The 22,763-nt window shown below is 53.9% G+C and overlaps 1 protein-coding gene across 3 annotated transcripts in view; it reads left to right on the top strand.

The window, feature by feature from the left end:
• TNS3 (tensin 3) overlaps nt 1-22,763 on the top strand; it is a 170,596-nt gene that overhangs the window by 31,025 nt on the left and 116,808 nt on the right. For all 3 annotated transcript variants that reach the window (XM_033088708.1, XM_033088707.1, XM_033088706.1), the window contains exons 2-3: nt 1,110-1,221; nt 10,052-10,089. Coding sequence is in view for 2 of the 3 variants with exons in the window: in XM_033088707.1 (XP_032944598.1) it covers nt 1,110-1,221; nt 10,052-10,089 (150 nt within the window). In the remaining variant the exon portion in view is untranslated. The remainder of the gene's footprint in view (nt 1-1,109; nt 1,222-10,051; nt 10,090-22,763) is intronic.

Raw genomic sequence — 22,763 nt, 5'->3', positions numbered from 1 at the left:
CCTGATGCTGTGTGTTAGTAGTTTGCTCTTGTTCCACTGCAGCCTGGACCAGATAAGTGACTGGCTTATCTGAGCTCCTTCTGATGACGTTTGGGTTACTTCTTGTTTGGGACACTTTTAAATCAGGTGGCTATGACCACTGTTTGCATGTCTTTTTGTGGACATTTGCATTTGTTTCTTTCTAGTGTCCATAGCAGTGGAATTGCTGGGTCATAGCATTGGTGTAGATTTAAAAATATTTATAAGAAATTATCAGTTTTCCAACATAGTTGTACCATTTGTTTCACATTCTCCATAACAGTTCCGACTTCTCAGTGAGTTTTAGCCATTCTGGTGGTGAGTAATGGCCTCAGTGAGTCCGTGAGGTATCAGTGACTGATGGAATACACCATCACTTATCAGCAGAGGGGTACAATGATTGGTATTGGGTTTCTAAGGCCAGCTGAACTTTCATAAGGTCATCACACAGCTGTGAGCCTTGAGTCTACAAACACAGATTTGGTGGATGACAAGTGGTCCATTTCCTCCTAGTAACAGTGCGTGTGGCAGACTTGAGGCCATCCCAGCTCAAGGGGGAACCGCACATCTTATCACGCTGGTCTTAATACGGCCCGCCGTACACAGAGGCTCACATCAACTCAAAGAGGCCAACGGGCCAGGAACGTCAGTCAGGTGGTTTCCTCTGGACATAATTGTGCTGTTTGTTAATCATTTCTTCCAGAAGAAAGCATTCAGGCCATGGGAGTGCACGTGGAGACTTTGTCATAGGAGCAGGTGGTTGTAAGCCTCCAGCCTGGCAGCTAAAACATAGTCGCATGAGCCATGGTGATGCGTGTGGTGCGCCTGACACACTTTACCTACCGGGGCCTGACCAGCTGGGCGGGTATGCACCTCTGTCTGGGACGCTGGCATCGTGGATGCTGACAGGGTGTCCAAAGCCCCCTGGAGACCCCAGCGTTGGCAGGGTGGCTCCTTGTTCTGTTTGCCTGGTAAAGTTCCTCTGTTAGCTCTTTACAAATGCTGCTAGATTTATTATCCCCTGAAAGGGAAAAGGAAAAGCCAACAGTTACAAACTGAAGAGCTGACAATTTCTTCCTTTACCTTTTCAGCCAGAAGAATTAACTGCGAGTCTGCACAGTTTTAAGAACAAAGTCTTCAAAAAAGCCAAAGTCTGTGGGGTTTGCAAACAAATTATTGACGGCCAAGGGATTTCATGCCGAGGTGAGTCCACATTCTTTATTCTGTTGCTGATTAAACCAAAGCAAAGTGAGCAACAAACAAAAAACAAAATGGAAATCTTTTGGGAGTTTCCAAAAGTTAAATCTTGGAATTCCCCTTCTTAGCTTGTTTATTCCCCCCTGGTACTGGGCAGGACCGACCGTATTTATAAAGATAAGTGCTCATGACCAAATTTTCCCAGAAAGAGCAAAGCTACCCATGTGGGAGAGGGGACAACAGGATTTGTTTGTCCGTTCTGTAGTGTCAGTAACTCAGGTTATTCATTTTTACTTTCTAATCTCTTATCAAGTTTACAAATGTTTCTGTTCTTCAGAGTCAGGGTTCACTGTGTTACTGCCCTTTTAGCCTGTTGTCAGGCATGATTTCCGTCAGTAAACAAAGCTACCAGCCTCACCATTTGATGCTTAAACACCAGGTGATCAATGGGACTTGCTGTTTTTACTGTGCTTGCATATTGATAAGCCTGTATAATGGACACTGAGAATGACATCTCTTGTTTCCCTTGAACCCTAGAATTGGGGCTGGGGGTCGTGGTCTGTGTCACAGACAGAGGTGAGCTGGGGAACAGGGTCCTGGAGAATGATGGGCTTTGGGATTTTCCCCCCTAGAACACTTGCAGTGTCTTGCTGGTGAGCTTCTCTTGTGTTGGGAGAGCCTCTTGACTCCCCTTTCCTCCCTGTGGACCCCCTGGCAGACAACCGTGACGGCTGCTCTGGGGTAGGGCAGCCATATGGGGAAGACGCAGGCCTGTCAGGTTTCAGTGGGGTAACGATGTGACCTGGGGTCTCTCAGGGTCTCTTTCAGAAGTAAAGGTCCTGAAGCCATCAATTCCTGCTACTTTGTTACCAGCTGCTGCCTCCTAGGGGCCCAAGAGAAGTCCCCTCCCTATCTGAACCCCCAGGTAGGGGGTTGGAATTGATGCTCCTTAGGGCTTTCACAGGCTTCTCAGAATACATTGGACCCTCTCACTTTCTCCCCGGAAGCAGCCTGTGTGACAGAGTCTCAGGGGTCCCCTTCTCCTAGAATTTGGCCCTGCGTCCTGGGGTCACCCGTGGGCCTTCCTGAGCTGGCCCCATTGTGGCCTCTGCCAGCAAGCACTCTTAGCGAAAAGCATCCATGAGCTTCAGGCCACAAAGAATGGACCCAGTACCCCGAAGGGACAGTCCACAAGTGTCCTCCAGGCTGGGAGGCTTAGAGCAGAAGAATATGGCCTGACTAGAGGACGCAAGGAGCGGTGAGGAGTGAACGAGGGATGTCAGCGTATCCACTAATGTGCACATGTGCTGGCAAGGGGAGTGTGAGGGAAGAGCCACTGTGGGACGTGCGTGCCACCACAGGGCTCTCAGCGCCCACGGGGCCACTCGTCCCCCCAGAGGAGCCGAACTAACCCTGTGAAGGGGCTGGCACATTCCTGTTGCGCAGGATACGGGCGGCAGAACCAGGACTTCAGTCCGCCTCCTGATCTCTTCCTACCTTCAAGGTTCCCTCCGTCCATCCAACCATCACGGCCAAGTGCTGGGGCAACACACAGGGTGGGCACCTCAGTACCACAGTGTCGCCCTGGCTTGCCCTGCACGAGGTGGGAATGTGTCCCTGCGGGAGAGATGGGACATGGAGGATGAGACACAGCTGCGGGCAAGGTCTCCTGTGGGGTGGTGGTTTGAATGATCTCCTTCAGGGGCAAAGCAGGCGGGTCAGAAAGGTACCTGCGCGGGACCGGGCCGTGTTTCTCCCATGAGGGGTTCTGCACGCAGAGCGGCATTGGGCCAACAGGGCCTCAGGTCGTGCTGCACAGGCCTGCTGCTCCCGCCCCTCTGCTCATCCCTGCGGAGCACACACAGGGTCCTGGGGCCATGCTGGGCTCGGACGATGGCTCACCTCCCAAGTCGGAGTGCTAGAGTTGGCAGGGAAGGCAGGCCGACGTTGGTAGCCACCCGTGCCCACTGATGGCCCCGAGGGCTGCACGCTGGGCCTGCTCCCGCATCTGCCCGGGCACCGCACGTGTGTACAGTCAAAAGCACGGTGTGCATCTCCCCTAATGACACTGGATGACACACCGCATGATAAGCACTGGAGCCTCCTGTTCGCCTTGAGCACTGTCGTCGGTTCTTTCTCAAGAAGAAAAGCATTCGCACTGTCTCTCTAAAAATGAGACCACAGATGTCGTAGAGCTGCCAAGTGCACGGGGTGCCCGAGCAGTGTGAAGCTCTCACCAGTACCCTCAGGACATGGCGTGTGCGTGTGCTCACGCCAGGACATGCATGTTCAAGCACATGCTACCCCCCAGCTGCCACAGGCCCCTTGGCCCTCCCCACCATCTCACCACTGCACCCAAAAATGCCACAAAGCAGATACATCTGGGGACCCTCCAGGGCCCCGAACCTGTGAACTGCGGGACAAGAGCGCCACGAGCGTCCCCACGCACCCGGTGGGAGCGGAGGCGGGAGGCCCTGGTGGACGGCAGAGTCAGTGCCCAGACACAGCGATCGCCAACCTGTCGGGCTGCATCCCTTCTCCTGTGGCGCAAGACGGAAGTGCTGCTCTCAGGTGGTAAGAGCGGAAATATGGAGGCACTAAAATGGTGTGTGGGATCGCTCCTCCGGGAGCCCCTGCTTCGTTTACACAGAGAGACAAGGTAAAGTTACTCCACAAACAGGAGTCGCAGTGCGGGCCGTTGTTAACATTGGGAAACAGCCATGTGTCTGTGGAACTCGTTCAGAGAGTGACAGCTAAGCCACCTCGGCCTATGTGCACGGTCTACACGTGTGCACAGCAGCTAGCCCAGACACAGTGTCCCCAGTGGGACGCACCATGACACATTCAGTCACGGGCTTTCAGCTGAAACAATCATCACAGCAGCCACAAAGCTGAGTGCCAGAGTCCCGTGTGTGAGGAGCTCACTGTCTGCAGTATCCTGAGTGATTGTAGCTCAAGGCTGAGGTAGGCTGGCAGATGGATAGGTCTATGTAATTCACGGCCAGCTTTGTGCCAGGTGCTGTGTTAAGACCCCAGGACATGGTGGCTGCTAGGACCAAAGAGGCAATGAAGGGAGCATGGTGGGTAAGCAGACTGTAGTGCTGGGCACTCTGCCCTCCTCTGAGGGCATCTGGTCCCCTCCCATCGCTGGTAGCTAGTTACTGGGGACACAGAGAGGCTGGCAAACTTGACAGTGATGTGGGAGAAGCAGAGATGACGCCCAGGGCTTATCTCTCACTCAGTAAATATGTGTAGAGTGTTGAATAAAGGCTCTGACAAGCCTGTAAGACCGTGGCCTGGGTTCCCAAGGCTCCCGGAGACGTCATGAAGAATAGCAGTTCCAGGACAACATGGAAAAATGTCAGCTGTTTCAGAGCCATGTGCTGTGGGCCTCACTACTGCTGTGGGAGCCAGAATTCTTACCGATGACTCTGGAGACCCCTGTTTGACAAGGAAGCCGCTGTGTGGGAAGCTGACCACGCTCACCCCATACACCCTCTCACATGTGGGGCTCAGGAAGGTGGAGAAAGGACTGGCTCTGACGGGCAGTGCTTCGTGGAGCTGATCACATGGAACTCCACCAGCTCTCATTTGACGCTTCTCAGCTTTTCATGTTTGCAAAACGATGGATGAAAAACATTATCTCCCTTTACTGTATTTTTCATGCATCTGGTTATTATTGAGGCTGAGCATCTAAAAAGGTACAGAAAAGATGTCTGTAATGTTTTCGTTAGTTAACCTTTCAAATCCTTTGCTTATTTACAAAAGTAGATTTTCCCCCCTTCATTTCTAAGAATTCATTATACTATAAACATTAAACTTTTATCTGTTATATTAGGCAGAACCTGTGCCAATTTTTGATGGATTTGATCTACAGAATTGTTAATTTCTTACTACCCCATCTTATATATTGCAACATTCTGGGCAGTTGCTTGTGTAATTCTGTTTGTGGGGTGTTTATCATGTAAAAGTTTTAAACTTGTTCAAATCTAGCCATTGTTTCATTTAGTTTCTGTTTTCGTTTCTTATTTAAGGATATCTTCCTTTCTCCATGGTCATAAAGATATTGCACACTATTTTATTCTAATATTCATGTCTGCTTTACCCATTCTGATCCAATTTCATGGCCGATTCCTTAGGAATTCATGTTATTTCTGTTATTTTTCATAAGTGAGCCGGTTTTCCCAGCATTATTTATCGTATGGCTCATCCTTTCTTCCATGAGTTGTGATGACATCTCTCTCCTATGCTGTGTCTCACATGTGGGTGGATGAGCCCATTGCACAAACCTGTTTTTAGTTTGTTTTGTGCCGTACGTAGTTTTATATCTTTCTCCTTGCCTATTATAAGCATTGCCACATACTGGATTTTTACATGAGTTTTTCATAGCTACCCAATATTTTATTTGTGGATCTACAATTTTTTTCTTTTTTTATTGCTTTGGTAACTGATTTTTTCGTGGCAGAAAGGAATCTGTGTTATCACTTTGTTCTACTCCTCGTTACATACAATGAGAGCAGTGGCATTGCTGTACATATATTTTTTGCACTTCTGTTACGCATGACAATACAGAGGCTGGATCTTCCTGTCTGCTTCTGCATTCAATCTGCTTCAACATGGTACTCGGCAGGGTTCTCCAGACAGACAGAACCAATAGGGTGCACATGGAGACAGAGGTTTATTCTAAGAAATTTGCTCACACAGTTATGGAGGCTGACAGCAGTGGGTACGCTGGACACCCAGGAGAGCTGATGTGTATAGTTCCAGCCCGAGTCTATAGCTGGAGAAGATGGATGTCCCAGCTTGAACACAGTCAGGCAGAGAGAAAGGGTTCTTTCTTATTCCACCTTTTATTCTGTTCGGGCCCAAAATGGAGTGGATGAGGCCAACCGACACTGGGGAGGACAATTTGCTTTCCTCAGTCCACGGATTCAAATGTCAATCGCTTCCAGAAACACCCCCCCACCCAGATACACCCAGAATAATGAGTAACTAAATATCTGGGCATCTTGTGGCCCAGTCAAGCCGACACATAAAATTAGTCATCACAAACATGTTGATTTGGTTGAAGTATTTGAAGAAAATCCAGCCCCATACAGTTATGTATTTGGGGGGGGGGATTTTTTTACATGCTTTTCAGATTATTGTGGATATTCTTTTTTGATACTATACTCAAAATCAAGTGATAGCTTCTTAAAGTTTAGTTTCAATATGGAGTATTGAACTGTATAGTGAGCTTTTCCTACTCTGTTCTGTTGGCCTATCTGGCACTTTGAGTGGATCTGCTACCTGCGTGACCTGACCGTGTGACATCATGCAGTGGTCACCTGAAAACTTTGCTTCACTCAGTTAAGTGGATCTTCCAAATGTTGACACATTTATTATACAACATCAAGAAAACCACCACATTTGTTCATATTGCTGTCAATGTTATCTGAAAAGTCTTAAGAGTGGTTGATCTCATGGTGATGATACATCTTCCAAAATTCTCATTCCCCCTTGATATCTCAGATTTCATCATTGACCAAATGCTATCAGTTGTTTTTTCTTACTGTAACAGCCATCCTTGGTTAATTTTTGAGATCGATGAGCACTCAAGTCTGATAACTATATGTTGTCTGTCAGGAGTTCTTTCAGTGAAGCACTGTTCCTGAGAAAGCGGCTAGTTTAGCTGTCAACTCCACGCGCACAGGTGCTTCCCCCCCACTCCGCCGTGCTTCCCTGAGCACATGACTGTGCTGTGTGCTTGTCCCATTTGGTCCCAAGAAAGGCAGAAACATGACAGGTGACTGTGAGGTAGTGGACAGAGAGCGCTGCATTGCTCAGCAAAGAGCAGTACTTCCGAAGCCCACTCTGCTGCCTCTCGAGGTGCCAGACAACTTCCGCCTGTTGTCTCCTGAGTAATTATGCTGGGCTGTGGACGTGCCAAGAGGTGTGTGAGCCAGCTGGTGAAATAAGAGGCATGAAGTGGGGGAACATATAGACGAGAAGCGACTCAAGCTACATTCTGGGGGCAGTTTGGGCAGTTGGGGAGGAGAGCAGGGTGTGTGGACACACAATTGCATGAGGGTTATGTGGAGAGAGGTCTGTGGAAACAGAAAGAACGCGACAGAGACCCATGAGCCTGGCATTGAGAGTTAATGGGTGCTCTGCACCTGCAAGTGACAGAAGTTGTGATGGAGAGAAACCCACAAGAGGAGGAGTTGAAAGAGCGGAATTAATCTGTGGTGTCCTGAGAAACTGACTGGATAACAGCAGAAGTGGTAGCGATAGGTACATCTGGAGCGCGTGCCCTACACACTGTTCAGGTACTGCGTTTTATGCCGTCCTCTCAAAGGCCCATTTCACAGGTGTGGAAGCTGAGCCCCCTACTGTGGGCCTCTGTGCTTAAGCTCGGAGGATGTGTTGTTGATTTTAGCAGGAAGAATTTGCACAAAGTTCCTAAGAGAGCCAAAGGCAATGGGGTAATGAGGCAATTTTTTTTGTTTTGTTTTGTTTTAATGAAAGGGACATATTTGCCTTTATAATTAGTGGGATTCTTTTCAGATAGGGAAGTAAAAGTAATGAGATGCTGGAGAAATTACAACGAACATATTTATATAATGCATAAATTTTATACCAACTAATTTAAAACCATCGCTAATGGTTTTCGGAGGAAGAATCGCAACTTGAGAAGAACCACGTAGTGATTGGCACAGAAGCAGTGACACTAACATGTTGGTTTTTATCTGGGAGTGGAGCATAGTCTCTTTGTTATAGAACCTGCACAGATCCTGCCCCTTAGAGGGACTGCTGGAGTTTTAAAAAATGATGTTTTCTTAACCCTACGTCATTCAGAACTGTTCATACAGTTGAAAGTTGCGTGCGGCTGGGTGAGAGCTGTGGCCCGGGGTGGCAGCGGGCTGGCATTGCAGCCAGCACTGGCCACGGCTTGGCCTGGTTACCCTCTGTCTTCCTCCCTGTGGGGTGGTTATGAGGACGAACGCCCTAACACTCGGGGTGGCATCTTGTAAGGGCCCCACACGGCTCCTACTCCCTGGCAGCTAAATGGCATCCATGCTGTTGGCGTTGGGGTGTAAAATCCGTGAAACTATGAGGGTCACCTGCCAACACACCATAAATTGTGGGTCTGCCTCTGGGGTCTCCGCCTTAGCACTTAAGTGGTGTCTGCGATTTCACTGTGACTAGTTCACTTTTGTGAATGTAAAGATTTTGCTCTAAAGTGGTCCGTGGCTCTCTTGTCTCTGAGTCGGCCATTCTCCATGAATGTCACACCACTGTCACCGTGCTTCCACTGACAGAGCCCTTTGGGTTGAGTTGGCCTGTTGTGTTTGTTATCTGCTCCTGCTAACAGATCACCGCGAAAGTTAGAGCCTTCACATGACAATAGCATGTTATTTCTCGCTGCTTCTGTGCATCAGGAATTGGGGCGTCACTGGCTGGGCTGGTTCCGGGTCTTGTCAGGGGCTGCATCATGTGAAGGTTCAGCCGGGGCCGAGGACCTGCCCAGGTGACTCCCTCGCGGCGGACAAGGTGTTGCGGCTGTTGATGGAGGCCTCAGTGCCTCCACAGGGCTCCCCAGGCCCTCACCACGGGGCACCTGGCTCTCCTCAGAGAGGTGCAGAGACATACATAGACAGTTTAAAAAATAGATCTTGCAAAGATGACAACCGTGGCTGCTCTCTACCCGAGTTCCGGAATCGCCAGCCACTGGCTCCATGACTTTGTTGTGTCCTCATTGAGCCTCTACGGGCCTGTGTGAGGTCAGCATTTCTGTCCCCATTTCCTTGGAGGGGACGGAAGATGGGATGAAAAGCTTGGGTCTTGAAGCGCTGAGCCAGGATTGGGGGTGCTGACTGCTGAGGCCTCGTCCTTCCAGGACCCCACATACTTTCTGTCCTTTCAAAGCAGGGTCCCTTGAATGGTAATGCCTTTTGGCATCGCAGTAACCATGGGAGAAGGGACAGAGGCCCAGAGAGTTCACTCTTCTTGACCAGAGTGGCCCAGAGGCAGAGGGGAGGGAAGCCCAGCTCACGGGCCCCCACGCCCAGTCCCTGCCTCCAGGGCTGCCTGTGCAGGAAGGGGGTGCCCTCTTGGAGTCCACACGGGAGCCTGTGACGGGCTCAGTGCGTGCAGCTGCTCCATCCCTCAGCCTCTCCCTGTCCTGCCCTCTCTGCTTGGAAACATCGGGGGAGGGGGCAGGGTCTGCATGTCTCCCCCCCCACTGCATGGGGGGAGGTGTCAGCACAGCTGCGGCCTCTGGAGGGTGGGCCTGTGAAATCACATTGGTTCCGCTGGAAATCTGTATTGTCACACACCTCTGGGGTTCACACAGTGCCTCCCTGGAAGGCTCCCGCTAGGAATTTAGACATGGATTTAGCCTGATGGTCAGTTCTTTGCCGTAGGAAGTGGAAGGAGTGCGCGGCTGAAATGTATGACTCTCCCTAACTTAAGGCCCCAGTCCTGATTCTTTGGGGGCATTTTCGAGTTTCTCTTCTTTCTTCAGGGGGAAGCTATAATTTCTAGGCAAACAGTAGTGCTTTTTGCTACACAGTCACCCCCTCCTTCTTCAGGGCTCCACTGGCCACATGCACCCCTGGGAAAGCCTGTGACTGCTCCAGAGAGCCCCACAGGGTCTGAACTGTGGCCGTCAGCACGTGGTGGCGGGTCCTTTCACACACGTGCACCCCGCCCACTGCCAAAACACCACGCGCCGTGTTGTACACTGAAAGCCTCCCTGGAAATGGGTTTCTCGAGGATTGAGAGAGTTTGGTGTAGAAAGTCTTGTGCAGAGAGAGCCCACTCAGCTCACGTGCTCTTTGTCTTTCTCTTCCAGCCTGCAAGCATTCCTACCCCAGGAAATGTGAAGCCAAGGTAAGCTGGGGCTGCTCCCCCGGGGCCCTCCCCGCCAGTCGGCCTCCCCTCCCATGGCTGATACGCCTGGGGGCCACTTTGGACCTCGGCCATAGCTGTGAAACTTCAGAAAGGGCTACTGGGTGCTTTCCAATAGGGTGTATACTTTTCATCTCAAGAATAAACTGAAGAGCTATGAAATCCATGTTTTGAATTATAGAAAAATAACGCTTAAGAATCTGGTTTCAGATAAGAATTTGATCATTTTGCCCTGATCGTGCCACAGGTCTTTCTCTGTAACAAACGATCCCTTCTTTCTGATTACACTGACATGCTGCTTTCAGGGCAGAGAGGGGGTGGCAGCGGGCCCTAGGGCACACCGCTGGCCGTGAGGAGTTTTCTGGCTTCTTTGTAGGGTAGTTGTTCATAGATTGGGGTTTTCAGACTGTTGTGGAACTCTGGGGGACCATGAATTGGGGGTCGTTGTCCTGCAGGGGTTAAATTGCCGGATGCCCCCACCAAGTGCTGGAGGCCTAGTGTGCTTGGCTGGGTTTAGGACTTTGATTAGTGGGGAGATGGGGTGGCCTGGAAATGGCATGTGGGGCGGGGCCCTGGTTTTCTACCTGGGTCACAGTGTGTGCACCTCCCACGTTTTCTAGAAACAGTGTTAGCCTCTGCGAGGCCAGAGCACCTGGGGGCCCTGCCGACTGGCTGGCCCCACCTTTGTGGGGGCTGTCAGATGTCCCTCTGGCTGCCCCCAGGGCTGGAGGTCCAGGAAGATGGGGCTTTAGAGTGTGTTGGCATTTGCAGCTGCTGTGGACCCGCTGTTCCTGAGGCTCTCCAGCTGAACCTCGGGCTGAGTGGAAGGACTTGTGCTGGGGGAGGCTGCGTGTACTGTGGGCAGGCTTCACATGTGAGCTCTGCACATGCGGATCGGGTCCTGGTTTCCTTCAGCCTCCTGCCACACACACCCACACACATGCACACACAACACACCCACATGTGCACACATACAGATATGCATACATACGCACACACACAGTACACACATGCATGCATGCACACACACACGTGCACACATTCCACCACACATGCACACACTCAGACATGCACACATGCACAGTGTACACACATGCACACAGTTCACACACATGCACACACAATGCACACTCCATACGTGCACACATTCAGACATGCACCCATATGCACAATGTACACACATGCACACACAATTCACACACGTGCACACACAATGCACACCCACACATGCACACACTCACAGACATGCACCCATATGCACAATGTACACACATGCGTGCACACACACGTGCACACAATCCACACGTGCACACACTCAGACATGCACCCATATGCAATGTACATGCATGCATGCACGCACGCACACATGCACACACAACTCACGTGCACACACAATGCACACTCCATACGTGCACACACACTCAGACATGCACACATATGCTCAAACACAGTGTACATATATGTGCATGCACACCTCCCCACACACACACACAAAGTTGGAAGAACTACAGTCCAGCCCAATTTTTTTTTTTCAGGAAAGAGATTCAATGACTTCTTTTTAAACTTTTCACTATGGAGAATTTGGGATGCGTGCAAAGTAGAGAGAACAGTACAGACCTCCATGCTATACTGTTACCCAGCCCCCATGCCAGCAGCCCCTCCTGCCCTCTCTAAACCCCTTCCTCTTCCAAGATGTCACGTGATTTTCGTTTTGAGCCTTTTCAAGCACAGGCATCTGTGGTGGGGCTTTGGGGCATTTCTGCTGCCGCTTCCGGTCTTGCTGTGGGGACAGCTGGCCCTTCCCAGCCGAGGACAGGCGGTCCCTGCTCTTGCACACTCACAAGCAGGACTGGCCTCGGACCGCGGCTTAGTTTATCCCGCTGTACCCACACCGGGGCTCTTCACCCGCATGTGCCCTGCACTTGTAATCTCAGACACTGTGTGGGAGCAGAGGTTCCGCGTGCGGTGGGGCGGGGTAACTGCCACCTTGGGGAATGTTTCGGATTTCAGAGGGGTATTTCCCACCCCCTTGTGAGGGCTTGGACATGTTCCCAGCCCCTGAGGCTGTCCTAAGTAGTGAGCTTTGTCCAGCCTCGCTTGTGTGTCATCACGGGGGCGGGCAGAGCCACCCCCGGGGCCCCGCCTGTCCTGTGTCATCCCTTCTTGTGTGAGTGTGCACCGCCTGTGACCGTGTTGCTGGTCCCACCACCTCTGTGCCACCTGCATATGCAGAGCCGAGCCTGCTGCTCTTGGCTCCATTTCTTGAAGGGGCCCAGCCAGCTACTTAGCAGATTGAATTCTTCGGTTCAAAGAATTTTCCAGAAGTCTTAACTATCACTGATTATGGCATTTCTAGCTGCAGAAATTGGCAGTTTGCTGAGAAGTAGATAAGCTTTTCCTCTTATTGGATCACAGCAGGGGGAAATGTATCCGTATTCATTTTCTTTTTCTTTCTTTTCTTTTTTTTTTTTCTTGATAACGCAGCTTTGAAGGGCAGGAGAGAATGCCACCAGCAATAACAAAGCCCCTTCTTATTCCAAAACCATGAATCCATGGCTGGGGGGGACACAGCGCCGGCCATAAATTCAGGAGACAAGTAGGGACAGCTGGTCCTCTGGGAGCTGAGGTGAGGCTGGCCCGGGCGGCTGGGTCCCTGGTGACCACGTGTGTGGGCTCCCTAGACACAGGCTTGTCAGGAGACTGTGAAGTTTAGTTAAGAGCATGGCTTTGGCCTCATACCGCTCCCAGTCCGGCTGCTCCTGACTTGGGGCTGACGTGCCCTGCGCGTCCCCCTGTGACGGTCCACAGCCCTGCTGGGGACTCAGAAGGACTAACAGTGCCTGAGGGTGCCCCACATGCACCAGGGCCCGTCCGTGTTCTGTGAATACCACTGCCACTGTCATCGCCCTATTGCCACCAGGGCCACTGTCCGTAGAAGTCATGGAGAGAGCCACCCTGCAGCAACGTGGCCAGGCCAGGGCTGGTGGCTAGGCAGGGAAGCCAGGCCGTGGGCCGGAAGCTGGAGCATGAACTGAGGTCACTTGCTGGCCGTTGGGTAGTATGTCCCCTCAGGCGAGGCTGTGGCCCCGGGCACATAGGCAGAGATGAGGTTTAACCCCAGCGGGCGGGGGCTTCTGGGGCCAGTGCAGCAGCCAGAGCCCCAGCTGCTTTGCGCCAAGTTGTGAATGACACTCTGTGACCCACCCGAAAACGACTGACTCTTAGCTGTGAATTAGAGGATGTTAATGATTTAGGTTTTAGGGAAGTCAGATAATTTGTGACAGCTGGAAAGTTTGGGGTTCCAGAGACCTGGCCTCCTGGGAGGCTGTGCTTGTCCACTGGACCCATGCTAGCTGCTTGGACCTTGTGACTTGGTTTTTTTCCTGACCTCTAGTTGACTCATTGCAAAGAGAGAAAAGGAAGTAGGAGAAATGAAGCCGTTTTAGGAAGGCAGATGACGATGAGACATGGGGACGGTGCGGTGACTTCCCCACGGCCGCACAGCTTCTGGTTCTGGCCTTGAGGGGAGTTGGTTTCCCAGCTCCGTTTTGCTGTCTTTGTGGCTTCTGTGCTTTGGGCCTCATGTGTCAGCCGTGAGCAGACACGGGCCTGTGGGCGGCCGGTGCGCTTGTGCTGGTGCCCGCAGAGCCCCCACCAGCTCTGCTGGCCTTGGCCGGGGGTTGGGCAGTGCCCTCCCTGCACTGCGGCTTCCTTCTCCCCCTGAGGGATGCCCCCTCCCCACGGCTTCGCTCAGGTCCCTGCTTCGCCCCAAGGTGCCACTCAGCTTCCATTGGGACACCTTCTGTCTGCCACTTCCTGCCCCCGTCCTGCTGCTCTGTGCCATCAGAGGTGGGGTGAAGAATGGATGTGTGCACGCTCGGCGTTCAGGGTGGACGGGAGCTCTTATCTCCCCACGGATGTCAGTGGTGGCACTCATGAGTGGGACCCAGATCTCTTGGGGACTGATGACCTGGGTTTGTCAGTAAAGAGGAAGGCCTGAGAAGTTTCCTGCAGAAAACCACTGGCCCCGTGAGCCCAGGGCATGTGAGGGGCGGGTCATCGCTCCCACTGCCACGTACATGCCCTGTGGCCTTGGGCAGAGGACAGTGAGATCTGAAACGTGGGGCACAACCCAATCCGACAGGAGGTTTCGGTGACGCAAGATCGCACACCTCAACATCTGGCCCAGCGGCCGGCTGGTGTTACCGGCTCAGGAGACGCAGCCACTGGCTCCATTGCGGAGGGTTATCAGCCGCGTGCTCAGTCTTTGCTCTTCTGTCCCTTCAAAGTCACGACCTCCCTTGGAGGATGCACTGCAGCTCTTGCCCCAGTCCCAGGTGTCGGCTGGGATTTGAAGGAGTGGTACTGCCTGTCCAGGGGACAGAGGGGACAGGGCCACGACATGCGTGCTGTCTCCCCCAGGTGCTGTGTCCCCCCCAGGCTCTGTGTACCCCCCAGGTGCTGTGTTCCCCCCGCACGCGCAGTGCCCACCCCAGGTGCTGTGTACACCCCCCAGACTCTGTGTCCCCCCCCAGGCACTGTGTCCTGCCCCAGGTCCTGTGTCCCCCACCCAGGTGCTGTGTCCCATCCCAGGCTCTGTGTCTCACCCCAGACCGATCTGTAAACCCTGGGCCCTGCCAGTCTCCATGTTTACTCTTTCCTTCCTTCTCTTCCCTCCCCACTCCCGGCACTAAGGGAGGCCAAGGTTAATTTTTAAACTGGCCAATTCAGCAAGTGTGTCCTGGTTTCGCTCTAGGCCGGCACCGAGCTGGGTGCCCAGCTGTAACTTGCTTCCTGCTCGTCTATTTCGGCTAGAAGTTCCATTTACCCACCTGTGTCAGACACGTGTGTGCCCATGTTTAATGTCTGACAGGTGATTTGTTTTTAATTAATAGGGGTTATTTTTTAGAGCAGTTTCAAGTTCACGGTAAAATCACGGGGGTGGGGGAAGTACAGACTCCACACTCATTGGGCTTCTCCCTCCGGCACGTGCGTTTCTTCCTCGATGAGCCAACTCGGAAGCCTTTTAATAGCTCACATCTGTCGTTTGCCTCCGGGCTCACTCCTGCTGGGGGACAAACAGTGGTCACATGTGCACTGTCCGTGTCACACAGAGTGGTGTCACTGCCCTGAAGTCCTCTGTGCGGCCCCGCTCACCCTCCTCCCCCCAGACACTGACCTTTTCACTATCTCATAGTCTTGCCTTTTCCAGAACGTCACCCAGTTGAGCCGTGCAGTGTGCAGCCTTTTCAGACTGGCTCCTGTCACTTAGTAACACGCATTTAGGGTTCCTCCATGTCTTTCCGTGGCTTCACCGCTCATTTCTTCTCAGCTCTGAGTAGTGTCCCCGTCTGGATGGACGCAGTTTGTCATCCACCTGCTGAAGGACGTCTTGGTGGCTTCCATGTCTTGTGTTGTATTTTTGCACATTGTCGTCACTGCTGTCAGAAGAGCTGTGGAGCATTTTTCAGTTTCGCCTTCTTAGGAGCACTTTTGTTCCTCTTTCCGTAAGACCGTTTTCCTGGTTGACTGTCCTCAGCAGTCTCTTCTGACTCAATCCACTGAGAAGAAATCACTTCACACATGTCACCTCGTTAAAGATACGCTGACAGCCGTGGCCGTTTTCCCATCAGGAACTGTTAGTTTGAGTCTCTGAGCGTGGGCCGTGGCCCCACAGCAGAAGCTGCAGCGTGGAGCCTGGGCTGGCTCTGAGAGCCGGCAAATCTTTCGTCCTAGGAGAGAGCCATTTTCTGTAAGCACTGTGGTTTCCTTTGGACAGGAATTAATGTTTGTACACCCAAAATAATCTTGGTCCTGAACAGGGGAATTGCCTGTGGGGTCTTGGAGCATTTGGGGACTTGGAGGCGGTCACTGGACACTGGACGAGCACAGCCACTGCACGTCCACTGGACACCACCGTCGTCAGCACCGCCCCTCACACTGTCTCAGGGTGCTTGCCAGGACCCTGCTGGGCCCTGGACGGGTCGGCGCACAAGTAGCATGGCCACGAGTGGAAAACAGAATCCCATTTGTGGTCAGCCCTGCAGCCGGCACCCACGCAGAGGAGCACGCAGACCTGGGTCTGAATTCTGGCCCCGAGGTGGCCACATGACTGTGGGCCTCGGCCTCTTCCTCTGCAGGAGCAGTAACGGCCCCTGGTTCCTGTCCGGGGTCTTTGCACACGCTCCAGACCCACACGGTGTTTCTTCCTGAGGTCACCAGACAGACCCTCCTGGGGCAGACAAACCCCTCCTTCTGCATCGATGTGACCCGCTCTGGTGCCTCACGGCGCGACCTCCGCAGTGCCACGTGGCAGGGACTTTCCTGGTAGTCTTGGGGGTGTGTTCCGTCTCTGGCGGGAAAGGAGGTTCTGCTCGTTCCTCCACTGTCTTCCAGGCCCCGTGTTCAGGCTGGCAGAGGTCATCAGACCCCGCGCTGACCTCCTGTCTCCTTGCCCCCCAGTGAAAACATGCTGGTGGCCTGGAGGGACCTTGCAGGCTCGCCCTCAGGGCATCGCACCTGCAGGCGCCCTCTGCCTGGGGCAGCCCCCCCAGAGCACACGTTTGGGATGGCCGTCTCTCGAGAGCACGTGTTTTGGACTGCGCCACTTGGGCCAGAGGGCCAGCCCTGAGGTCAGGAGTGTGTGCCCTTGGGCGTGTTTCTGGGAGTCCCTGGGGGTGTCTTCCTGCCTCCGTCTGAAATGCTCACTGAAATGCTCATTTCTTACCACGTTCCTGGTTCTGTTTTGGGCTGGCTGCTTCTGGAGGATGCGTTGCCCCATTTCTCCACTTCTAGTTTACATTTGTAGCAGCAGGATGAGCAGTTAACCACACGTGGGAGTCCCACATCCAGATTTCAGTGTGAGTCTGAACTCCAGTTGGACCCTGTGCACCGTTTTCTCTCCAGGGAAGCTGTGTCCTCGGGGCGAGGGACTCAGGCAGTGCCACCCCCCCTGCCCTCCTTCATGCACAGACACACTCAGGGGCGCCGCTCCCGGGGTGCGGCCCTACAGGCCTCTCGTACGCCACGGGGTCTCTGCCTTTTCGCTCCTGATTCCCCCAGAAGCCTCCAGAGCCACAGACGCCCACTGTTCCTGCACAAAACTAGCCGTGGACCCCGGCCCTGCTACGTGCTTCACAATAACAAACTCAGTGCTTGTTCTGGGGGTGGGGGTGGGGGGGAGAAATGCGAATGGCTGAAACATGCTATGAAACCAGGACTTCTGATTTTTCACCTAAAACCTTGGGATCTTCTAGAGACTTCCTTACTTTACAAGCGTTTGCGGGAGGTTGGCGGGGCTGTTGGGGGCCTGTGCACAGCTCAGTGCTGTCCCACGAGAGCCGAGCGCCTGTTCCCACGGAGGGGACGCAGGACAGGGAATCATCCTGGAGATTCCGGCCTGCCTGCTGGACGCGTCCTGGTGGGGACAGGGATGCCAGCCGTCCTTGAGCTTTCAGGGTGGCATTCTGGGTGGACAGTGATGCTACTGGCAGGATTTGTGAACGTGGATCAGTGTTTGGTTCCATCCAGGACAAACTAACGGGGTTTAGTGGGGTGTCAGTGAGCAGGCTGGCCATATGCAGCCTAACGCTACATTGTTATTTTTCATTTTAAGGTTTGGTGATAAGTCGTGAACTATTAAAATTTCTCCTTTTCTCCTTTTCTTGTCAGCTCCTCCCTGGATCAGAGGACAGTTGGTGGAAACCATACTGTTCACTTTTCTTAGACACTTGTGACAACGTTTCTGTGGAAATTTCCTCCAGTATCCCCCTTTGTGGGATTTACCACAGTTTTCCTGAAATAACGGTTGTGATATTTGTGCCTTTTCTTCGTAACAAGAAAGGAGGTGTTAAAAAGCCAGTCATGTGGGGCGTCATTCCATTTTTAAGCTCTTAAAGGAAAACAACAGCATATACATCCCTTGTCGTCTGGTTTTGTGGAAAGCGCACGCCTGAGGGAGGGCTTTCTTACCTCATCTCCTCCTCTGCAGAGATGCCCCCCTGACAGTTGTCCTTGTGAAGTGTGAGGGGAGGGGCGCAGTGGGAGGGAGTAGGGGGTGTGGGGGTGGGGAGAGCATGTCTTACTGTGCGCCCCTGAGGGAGGAGCCCTCTGGTCTGACCTTGAAGTGTGGCTACTTCAGAGTAGGTAAGAGAGGTGGCTTTCTGGGCAGGGGAGGCAGCCGGAGGGGCTCAGGAGAGGCTGACCCTGGGCCATTGCTGGCGGGTGTGCCAGAGGAGGCGGGGCGACGGCGGAGAGCCGTGAGTGGCGGTGCCAGGCTTCGACACTGGGCCGTAGTCTGCAAGCTATAGGAAGGCTGAGGTGCCAAGTCCAGCCTGCCCACCACTAGCCACCAAGTGCCCTGGCCTGCGGCTGCATCCTCCATGGGCCCCTGTGTGACGGGAGGGACCTGTGCCTTCCTGGGGGGTGGGAGCAGCCCCCCGAGAACGACCTTACAGTTGTCCCTTGCAGCACGGATAGACGTGGCGTGCTGGCCAGTGATGGGAGGATGCCATGGAGGGTAGACAGAGGCTGGGCGTGCTTGGGGGACTCTGGCCCAGGGCCTCGCCGTCCCCATCCAGATGTCCCCATGCGCCTTCTCGTCAGTCCAGGATTTTAATTTTATTTTAAACATGAGGGAACCGAAGCAGAATATGCTCCTTCACTCACTTAAGGCCACCGGTTGGGTGACCAACACTGGTGAACGTGTGGGTGCAGGAAAGTGTTGTACTGTCTTAATCCCGTACCCTCCCCGCGAACCGTGACCCGAGGACGCCGTGGCCCTGCCCTGGAGGGCCTTGCATCTCAGTGAGGTGACAGAGACCTTGTCTGGCTGTCACAGAACCAGAGCAAGTGTGTGAAGAGGGGGTCTGAGGGGAGCGCAGGGCAGGCTTAGGTCCGTCTGCACAGCGCACACTGTGCTGTCATCTCTAAAGACCCCTGAACCACAGCCGTGGGGAAGAAGCTGGTGTGGAGGAGAGCAGGGCTGCGGCTGAGACCTGGGGCCGCTCGTCCTCCCTGCGGGAAGCACTGGGCAGGTGGCATCCTCACGAGTGGCTCGGTCACATTCAGGAAAGTGCGGTCAGATGATCCCCGTGGCTCCTTCTCTCTGCGGCTCCCGTCCGTGCGGGTGGGCAGAACCCAGAGGGCTGCCCTGCGTTTGTGGGGCACGCGTCTTCTCATGGGGGTTCGGTGGCCACACTGTGTGATGGCGCCCGTGGGAGGACTGGCAGCGGAACCGGAAGCTCAGCAGGGATTCTGGGCCACGCCTGACAGAGGGGCTCAGAGTAAGGTCAGCAGAAAGCTCACGAAGGACACAGATGAGGTAGTGAGTGTGTGTCCACCCCGCAGTGCTGGGACTGCCCCTCGCCTGGACCCCCCGCCCCCCAGGAGCAGCGCTGGCAGCCTAGAAAGAGAAGCCACGCCGCCTGGCCATGAGCAGCCCTCCCGCGTTCTGTCTGCAGGACCTGCTCCCGCTGGCCTGGTGACAACGTCCTGTGTTGACTGGGTTCTCTGCTGGCCCTGTCAGACCTCTGATGGGGGTGCTGTGTCTGAGTGTGTCCCCCCCAAGTCCACGTGAAGTCCCACCCGTCGGCACCTGTGACTATATTTGGAGACTAGGCCTTTACAGACATGATGGACGTACAACGAGGCCGTCGGGCTGGGTGGGGCCTGAGCCAGTATGACTGGTGTCCCTGTAAGAAGAGACGAGGACACAGACATCCAGAGGAACGCCCACGTGAGGACACGGGGAGGGGACGGCGTCTGCGCACCCAGGAGACAGACCTCAGGTGGGACCCGCCCGTCCACACGTGGATCTCGAACGTCCGGCCTCCAGGATGTGAGAGTCTGTGTAAGGTCCATCTGTGCTGTGTGTTACGACGGCCACGCTGATTAAGACAGTTGGAATCTCAGCCGTCTGCTCCTCTCTCAGAACGTCAGTGCCGGCGAGGGGACTTTCCTCTTCTCATCGTTCTGCACCCCACTGATAGTAAGTGGTAATAATGGTGGTAAAGATAAGGGAGCTGCATCTTCCTTCCACCGTGTGGAATGGCGGTGCACAAACATGTCAGTCGATTAATTGGTAACGTACCACACAGGAAGCAAAGGCCGTAAAATAATAAAATCGAGGCGACACTAAAGGTTCTGCTCCTTCAGGAAAGTCCCCGCCCTCCTTCCCACACACAGCCTCTGTGTAGGGGTGAGGGAAGCGTCACCCCCTGAAGTGAAGCCCCTGTACCCTGTGGACGTGTCACATCTGTGTCCTCTGCAGTGCTTGGTGCAGAGCATGAGAGAAGGTGGCCTGTGCAGGTGGCACAGTTTGGGACAGAAACTGCTGCAGTCTCGATGTCACTGAATTTCCTTCATAAAGTGTGCCCTCTGTGAAGACAGAGCCAAGGTGGCTAACGACAAATTTTATTTCTTCTGTGGGATTCCCGCCATGCGCGGCCGTGGCGTTAGTAAGGGGCACAGCCTGCGGGCGGCGCTGCCTCTGTGCTCGGCTTGACGTGGAATTGCCTTCAGAGCCGTGGGCAAGGTGAGTCGAGTTCAGCCTGCTTCTGTCCCCGTCTGTGCTGGCTTGGCCACCTGGGGGGTATGGGTTGGTTTGGGACATGTGTGCAGTCCTCTAACGCACCTTAGTAGCTGTTGGCTGCTGCCATTGAGCTGACTGTCCTTCCAGAAACCTGGCGTGAATGAGACCTGCTCGTGCAGCCGGCCGCCAGGCTGGGGAGGGCGGGCCTGTGGGCAGCGTTGCCTGGAAAACCTGTGGGCACCATGCATGGCACAGACCAAGCTGCCGGCTTTGGTTGCAGCCACTGCTCATGTGCACATGTGCACAAGTGTGAACTTCAGCTTCGCTGTCACTACGCGCTTCTGTGAAGTTCTATGGCGCTGCTTCACGTGACCCTACATGGTGTGCAGGGCGTCGGTCACACACACACGCTTCCAGAGAAATTGCTCAGAAAGTGGGACCCTTTGCACAGCTTCGTCCAAAGTAACATTTAATAAAAAAGGACGATCACAAAAGCTGAATTCCTTGTTTGGTGGTACAGTTGTCCCCCCCTTATCTGTGATTTTGCTTTCCGAGGTTTCAGTTGCCCGTGGTCAACTATGGTCCAAAATATTAAATGGAAAATTTCAGAAAGAAATGATTTGTAATTTTTAAATCGTGCGCCATTCTCAGCAGCATGATGAAATCTCGAGCCGTCCTTCTCCGTCCCTCCTGTCTGTGAATCGTCCCTTTGTCCAGCGTCTCCACACTGCACGCTCCCTGCCCGGCAGTCACGTGGCAGCCGTCTTGGTGATCAGATCGACTGTCACGGTACTTGTGTTCATTATTTTACTGAATAATGGCCCCAAAGTGCAAGAGCCGTGATGCTGGCGAGTCAGAGCCGCCAACGAGAAGCCCTAAGGTGCTTCCTGTAAGCGACAAGGTGTGTACATATTGGAAAAGCATAGTATATGCAGGGTTCAGTACTGTCTGTGGTTTCAGGTGGCCACTGGGGGTCCTGGAACATGTCCCTGCAGACATGGGGGGGACGCCTGTACTGAGAAAAAGGAAGCCGTCTCTAACGCGTGTGGAGAATGGAGCTGTGACCTCTCTCCCAGCACTTCCATCTCAGACGTAAGCAGGGGACCCAGTCAGGCCGTGGGAGACCTCCCTGCTGGACAAAGAGCCTCAAGTCAGAACCAGTCTCAGCCCTGGGCTGTCCCCAGGGGGTGACGTGCAGGGCAGGGCAGGGCAGGGCACACACCCTCAGCCACATAGAAACACACTCTCAGCCTCACACGCACGCTCCTGACTCAAACTCGTATAAACTCACATACATTCAATCACATGGACACATAGTCCGGCACACACACACGCGCACACACACACTCGCACACACGCACACATTCCCGGGATACAGTCACTCCAGGGTGTGAGGCCCCGTCCGTCCCGGTCACCTGTCCACTTGCTGGTTTGGGGACAGGTTACTGATAGCAGTGGCTGCAGGTGCCACGTAGGCAGGTGCAGCCAGGCGCAGCTTGTTTGTTTGGTTGTCCTTGGTAACCATGATGGGGCCCCACGTGGAGCCATGGCAAAGCCATAAAGTGATATGGACCCGGCCTTTCGGGGCTCGGGGGCTTTCCCAGTCACTGGTGGGCTCTGCTGTGCGTCCCTGCCTCATCCCCCTTGTCACCTCCATCACCCCCTCTCCCAGGGGCTTTTTTTGCTGAGAGGGAGCCGTTCCTATCAGGTGAGCCACCTGGAGTTTGGACCCAGCGGCGTCTTCTCTCCTTCCTGGATCATGGGCGTGGTGGGCCTCTGTGGGACTCGGCGCCCCAGGCTCGGGGTGACTTTGGGGTTGAGGTGAGGGCCAGGGAAGAACTGCAGCCCCAACACTTGGCCTTGCTGTGACGTGAGCAGCCGGGGGTGGCCCACTGGCCGCAGGGCCTATTTTCTGTTCTCCTGCTTACAGAGCAGGGGAGGGGCTTGGCCAGGCGGTGCCCGCCCCCTCTAACACACTGGCCATGCACGTGGGTTCGTGTGCAGCAATGTGAGTAGGACGGTGGCGAGGGAAGCAGTCCCAAGCACATGGTGGCTGCCTGCTCAGTGGTCCTAGGGTCCCACGAGCCAGGACTCACCTGCAGGACCTGACTGCTGCAGAAGCAGC

The sequence above is a fragment of the Rhinolophus ferrumequinum genome, chromosome 20 (assembly GCF_004115265.2).
Source record: "Rhinolophus ferrumequinum isolate MPI-CBG mRhiFer1 chromosome 20, mRhiFer1_v1.p, whole genome shotgun sequence".
Classification (NCBI taxonomy): domain Eukaryota; kingdom Metazoa; phylum Chordata; class Mammalia; order Chiroptera; family Rhinolophidae; genus Rhinolophus; species Rhinolophus ferrumequinum.
Note: the sequence above shows the minus strand (reverse complement) of the source record. Positions and strands in the feature narration are given on the sequence as shown.